At 25.4% G+C, this 6,944-nt stretch overlaps 1 protein-coding gene across 1 annotated transcript; it reads left to right on the forward strand.

Annotated features, from left to right (window-relative positions):
• The first annotated feature begins 1,653 nt into the window (after positions 1-1,653).
• Positions 1,654-2,753, forward strand: odd (odd skipped). Its single transcript, XM_011498577.1, has 2 exons — positions 1,654-2,216; positions 2,387-2,753. Exons 1-2 carry the CDS (start codon positions 1,777-1,779, stop codon positions 2,745-2,747), a joined length of 801 nt encoding a protein of 266 aa, XP_011496879.1. The 5' UTR covers positions 1,654-1,776; the 3' UTR covers positions 2,748-2,753.
• The last annotated feature ends 4,191 nt before the right edge of the window (positions 2,754-6,944 follow it).

Here is a 6,944-nt window from a genome sequence, read left to right on the forward strand (position 1 = left end):
GATTACTAAGATAGATGTTAGGATAAAAAATTTATATAGTAAAAAAATAATTTTAGAATTAATTTTATAAGGATTTATAATTTAAATAATCAATAAAGTAATGTTATTATATTGTTAAAGTTAATCAATATTATACACTCGAATCACGATATAATATTGAAATATATGATTAATTTATAGAACTTATAATAAATTATATGCGTTAATGATTTTATAAAATTTTGCAAGCACCTTGTACACTATATATTTTATTTTTATTTAAAAAATTAAAAATATACAAATAAATATGGGATAAAACTCTTATTGTTTCTAGAGTGGTAGTGATTTATATTAAAATCAATTATCAATAAATTTACTTTGGAAATTTTGTTAAAAAAGTACTAGAAGCTAGATTGTAGCATTTATTTGTGCCCATGATAATTATATCCGATAAGCAGATGTCGAAAACGAGCTGCTTGTTGCAGAACTACCAGCAGGCACGGTGTTTTTTATATCATCGTAGCTGTATATTATTATAGATATACTGAATTTCTGCTTGTTAATTTTTGCACGTATCTTATCTAGAAATGTATTTGATAATCATTTTTATCTTTGTTTCCTTGTATGAAAAAATTCTTTCGCATCTGATTTCTATTAAAACTAAATAATTTTTTATCATTTTCGCTATTGATCCTAATCATAAAATTGCATTAAAAATTCTTGTTTTATATTATTTCTAATAATTAACTATTAATTCAAAAGTTTATATACTTAAGGATAATTTATTTTATGACTTAAAATTATTTGAATAGTTTGTAACAGCATGACGTGTTAAACTATTTTATTACATTTTATACGAGAAATATTTTTCATACAATTATCTAATTATATGAAAGTATCATATAAATTATCAGAATATTAATTGAGTTTATTAAGTCAAGTGTCATACAAGAATTTATCAAATTTAAAAAGCTTACTCATTGCTTTTATTTTTACTTTTTATAAATATTTATTTAGGATTTATAATTTTATCAATTATAAGTATTGCTATATTCCAAATATATCACATTATACAAATGTAAATTAATTCAATTTTGAAATCAACTAATTTTTTAAAAATGTCAAAAATAAAAAAGCCCATTTTTTGTCAAGGAAGAAAATTTTTTAAGTATAATGTGAATCTAAAGTTTGTAAGAGCAAAGAAAAATCCAATTCAATATTAAATTTTTCTTTGTATATTCCGAAAGTTTTAACATTCTAGCGAGAACTAAGAAAGTATAAGAAGATTTATACAAACTATATTAGTTGTTGTTCGATAAGTAAGTAAGGTAAATTAAAGAAAGGCACAGAACAGAAACGAAAGCAGCCATGACGATTATACGACATATCAAACTGACTTCATAGCCTGCATTAAATGGTGTTCGGCAAGGGCTGGAGAAAGAGAAGAGAGGGGGAGAAAACAAGCACTAAAGATCTCCGAAGAAGCAGCAACGCAGTGAGCAACGGTTGCAGACCAGCAACTAGGCGACGCTCCGCCCCACTGGGCTGGTTGAAGCACCAACCACTTACTAAGGGAGGAGGGGCTCCAACCAGCGGCGACACGGCAGCAACTCGGAGCCTGTCAGTTCTACTTTCCAGCCCACTCAGTATTCTTTGAAAGGTAGAAGAGAAAGTTTCGTAGTGTTATTGATTCTCTTCATTTTGTACTTTTAAAAGTTCATATTTCAACGTGTCAGTGTTAGTGATAGATAATAGTTCTTTACGAAATCTATAGAAAAGAGATAAGAGTTAAGTAAGATGGAACCCCTGACACCTCCACATACGCCACCTCATAATTCTGGTCATGAGCAACGCAGTCTGCATCAGATACGTTGGCATCCTCAGCATCACCAGTATCATGCTACGTTTCTTGATCACTGGATCCGAGGCGCAGCTCTATTAGCAGTGCGTGGCTGTTGTCCAACGGTGAGTCCTATCCAACACCAACAAGGTGTACCTCTTCACATGGGTTTAAATCCATTAACGGCAGTCCAGTCATCACCAGCAGCTTCCTTTCTCTCACGCCGGTTACCCGGCCAGAGACCTAAAAAGGAATTCATCTGTAAGTTCTGTAAACGTCAGTTTACCAAGAGTTACAACCTTCTTATTCACGAGAGGACGCATACAGATGAACGGCCCTACTCATGCGACATATGCGGCAAGGCCTTCCGTAGGCAGGATCATCTCAGAGATCATCGGTATGTGCTTTTGTTTACTTAAATTTATTTGATCAGAATTCAACGACAAAATAAAGTAAATATTAATTAATAAACAATAAATAATTTTAATATTAAATACTAAATTATACAAATTTGTTATTTTTCATGATTGTTTACAAAACTATTATTTATCAATTAATTTTTCTTAGGTATATCCACAGTAAAGAAAAGCCATTCAAGTGCGGGGAATGTGGCAAAGGCTTCTGCCAGAGTCGCACTCTCGCCGTCCATAAGATCCTTCATATGGAAGAGTCGCCGCATAAGTGTCCCGTGTGTGCTCGCACTTTCAATCAACGTAGCAACTTAAAAACTCATCTGCTGAGCCATAGTGATGTACCCCAAGACTTGCGCATAGCTGAGCATCGCTATCATCAAGAAGCTGTTGAACAGGATAAAACGACAGCCCAACTAATAAAGATGCGATTGTCACAGCAACAACAGCGACAATCCTCAATCCATCATCATCAACCAAAACTTGGTTTCACCATTGAGGAAATTATGCGTCGCTAAAATGAACCTGAGAATTATGCATTTTTAAATATTTATCTTATTTGTGCGTTGTGTCGATGTAAATATGTATACAATCAACTATAGGTTTATCACACGAATCCTGGAGGTTCAATGTCAAATTACTATCCCTTTAAGTAATGAAAAGTAACCATTTGATAATAATGATATCTTTCCCCCCTCTCAACTGTATGCATTTTTGCATACGATTTCTTCCAGTGAGTTTTTTTTTATTTTGCTTATCATGTTATCTTTATAATACCCTACATTTACGTCTTTTCAATTTATATTATCTATTCAAATATGGTTTACTGATTATTATACAATTATTTATCATTAACTTTTTTTGAAATAATTGGATAAACGTAGCTCTATATGTGTGCCTGCGTCTTCACATTGGGATTAAATCGAATGTTGAATCTTTTGAATATACTTTTTTAGAAAAAAAGTGAATTGAAACATAAAAATTTCATTTATTTTGAACTATTGTGTACTCAAAAGTTAACAGAAAGACGAAATGTATGAAGTGTGAGTGTCAATCCGACTGATGAATGATCCGACTGAGAATGATTATAGTATTAAGTACCTCTCTAGAGCCAATTGTATAAGTACGCCTGAGAAAAGTTGGATCGTAAAAATCATGTTACCTTATAATTAAAAAGTACGTAAGGGAGGGCATGTTTACATATGTCTACCCATACCAAATAAAAATGACGCGGCGTGCAAGTAAAAAGTCTACAGTCCTAGTCGTTGGAACTTGAATTATTGATTTATTGTTATATATTATGAATTAGGGATTAAATATACTTGCTAATCAATTAAAAATACAATAAGTTCGAGTACATATTTACGTTCTCTAAATATTGCAATCATAAGCTCAAAATGATATTTTTAATGTTATTATAAACTTTTATTGAATTCCAATATTTAAATTAAATATTGCTGGATCAATGTTTTTATTTAAGGTAAAGAAAGAAGACTGTTGAAAGTGACGAAATGTTTCAGCAATGCAATGATAAAAAAAAAAAATAAATTGCAAATCTTTGAATGACCTCAAAAATTGTTTTTTCAATTACAAATAAAGAAGTTGTTTATTTTTATTGTGAGGCTTAGATGTGTTTCGTTAAATCTACACATATTAATGATGAGCAGGCAGTTAACCTTCTGGTATAGTCAGCATCATCCAGCTTTAATTAATTATCTCGTCCTCTATACTACAATAAAAGCTAATGAAAATGAGAACAAATACACTTAGGTCATCTCCTTTATACAAAAAATTTTATTATCAGATTGTATACCCATCCCTCCTTCCTTAGCTCTGCGATGAACTCACTGTGCTTTCATATTTTTACCTATTTGTATTACAATGGACTCTTGGATTCTTTTTTCCGTATTTTTATTGCATTTATTATCGATATTGTTGTAATGTCAAATACAACTATATATTGTTCAACAATTTAAAAAATTATAACAGTTCCAAACTGTTTCAATAGCTGGTAGCTTCAAAAATCGTATGTTTTCTTTTTTTTAAATTCAATCCATTTAAATAATTTTATAAGTGAGTTTCGTTATATATATTATAAATTAATGAAAACTTAACTTTTATTATATCTTCTTAAAATACCGTATGTTCATATATGATGTTCATCTAACAACGTATTTATTTTTTGTATTATTATTTTACAATTCTACTGTTTTCAAGTATATTTGAGTATGACAATGAAGATATAAAAATATTTTCTCTTTTAAATAATATTTTATTACTTATATAATCACATATATATTATTGTTTATAGGATATGACACTATGAAATTAATTATTTGGAATATTGGAAAATGTTTTTATGTTAAACAAATACAATAGTAGAATTATGTACGATATAAATTTAATATAAAATTATTAATTTTATTCAATTTCATTTATACAATTATGAAAGAATTCTAACATACATTAGACTAAAAATTAAAAAGCACGGTGTGAACTAAACATGCATAAAATCAACATCAAAATATAATTGTATTGAAACTATTAAATTATAATTAAACAAATGATTATGCTTTTGAATGGAGCTTCTCTAATAATTAAATGTATATATCATTAAAATAAAATAATATAATCCGTATTTTTGATCAAGTTAGTTTTCAGTACCCTATTTCTAAGTAATCCCTTTATTTAATAACGTAAATTCAAAGCAAGTATTTTTAATTTTACAGTATTATTGAAATTAGTTAAATTTTGTATAATCATGCTCTCAATTGCAGATGCTAGAAAAAGAATCTAATAATAATGATTAAAAAATTTGGCTGCAGCCAAATAACAATACATAATTTAATCAAACCTATAATACTATATAACTACGTTTATTTTTTCTCTTACCCTTTTAAAATTTTAATACAATATAATACGTTTCCAATAGTTATATAATACTCCTTTACTGATTTTCAATTTTGTGTGAATCTAGTACTTCTATTATTATATAATTATACATTATTGTATTGTAGATGACACAATAAATAGTATTATCTAGAGTAATACCTAAAAAGCAAAGATCAAATAGCAAATATTTTAAAGATACGATCACTATCTGTTTTTAATACTACTTTACTAACGATGGTGATCATAATGATGAAATATGATAATGATTGTAATCATCATGAATAAAAGACTCTATGATATATTATTTATGAGTAACGTATTGAGTAATTAATAAATATAAAACTTGCATATAATCAGGTATTTCAGTAGTTTAATTTGAAAAGTAATGAATATCAATTAAAGTTTATTTATATTTATCTTTATTATATTCAAAAGTAATGATTTGTATTATATTTGTAAATAAGAGTATAACTTTAGTATACATTATTTATAGAATTTTTATGGTCGATCATCAAAATAATTTTTAAAATACATGAATACAAATAGATCAAGTTGTCAAAAACACAATCGTTTTATTTGTGTATAATATAAAAAATTTTGATAAATACGTAGAAAACACTTTATAAATTTTTTTTTCAAATAATATTTTTATTAAATTTTATGTAATCAAAAATGCTTTTTCTTTCTTTGAATTTAGTGTTACAACAATATAAAAGTACAATATATAAGAAGTATTAAAGATTATATATTATATATATTAAATATAATATATTATATATATTAAATATAATATATTATATATATTATATATATTATATATTAAAATATATAAGAAGTATAAAAAAATAGAATATATACAATAAAAAATATAAGAAGCACAGCTCAAAAGAATCATATTTTACTTTGATAACATATGTATAAAATTAAATCTTATCTCAATATCTAATTTTTATTAATATTCTTACATTAATTGAATAATTTTTTAATACATTTATTAATCGTTGTATAAATAAATAATTTTTTTTAAACTATTGATTTTCATATAAAAAATTTATATTGTAAATTTTAAAGTTTGCTCATTTTAATCATGTATAGTTTTATTTGAAAAATAAATTATAAATAATTATAAAAAATCAATACTAACAAAAGAGATAATAAGTATAAAATAATTAATAATAACTTTATAAAAGCAATTATTTGTTACTTATTTTCTAGGTTTTTATTATGAATGATTTAAGAATAAAAACTTTGAAAATTTTCTTTTTACATTTGGTTTTTTTATATCTTAATTTTATTTTCATATCTAAAGTATTTTTTTTATATCTAAAATATAAAATTCATCATAAAATTTCAAAATAAAAATTTAATTTTTAGTATTTATAAGATGTTTTAAATTAAGAAAATTACAAAATACTATAATAATTAAATAAATAAATTATTAAATATGAATTTTTTTTAAAAATTACTAGTATTTTTTACTAGTACTAGAATTGGCAACATTGTATTTTATTATGATTATGTGTAACTATGTCTTTTATTTCTTAACTTATTGAATTTTCTAAAGTATAATCTTTATAAAATTGAGTTCATGAAATATATTATTAATTTGTGATGGTTATATTTATTAACTACATATATATTAAAATATTATATATAATTAATAATTCACATTTATATAAACATCAACATTTATTTAACGTCTATGAATTTATTGTTTATATATTTAGTTAAAAATTGAATAATTCTTTCAATATAAATTAAAATTTTTATAAAAGTCATATTCATCGCAAAAGGAAAATTATATTGATCATTAAAGATGTTAT

The sequence above is a fragment of the Ceratosolen solmsi genome, unplaced genomic scaffold (genome assembly GCF_000503995.2).
Source record: "Ceratosolen solmsi marchali unplaced genomic scaffold, CerSol_1.0 scaffold10, whole genome shotgun sequence".
NCBI classification, from domain to species: domain Eukaryota; kingdom Metazoa; phylum Arthropoda; class Insecta; order Hymenoptera; family Agaonidae; genus Ceratosolen; species Ceratosolen solmsi.

What these genes read in the sequence shown, in the direction of transcription:
- odd (XM_011498577.1), top strand. Translation starts at nt 1,777, where the DNA reads ATGGAACCCCTGACACCTCCACATACGCCACCTCATAATTCTGGTCAT. An exon ending in GATCATCTCAGAGATCATCG is followed by an intron (nt 2,217 to 2,386) that starts GTATGTGCTTTT and finishes AATTTTTCTTAG; the next exon opens with GTATATCCACAGTAAAGAAA.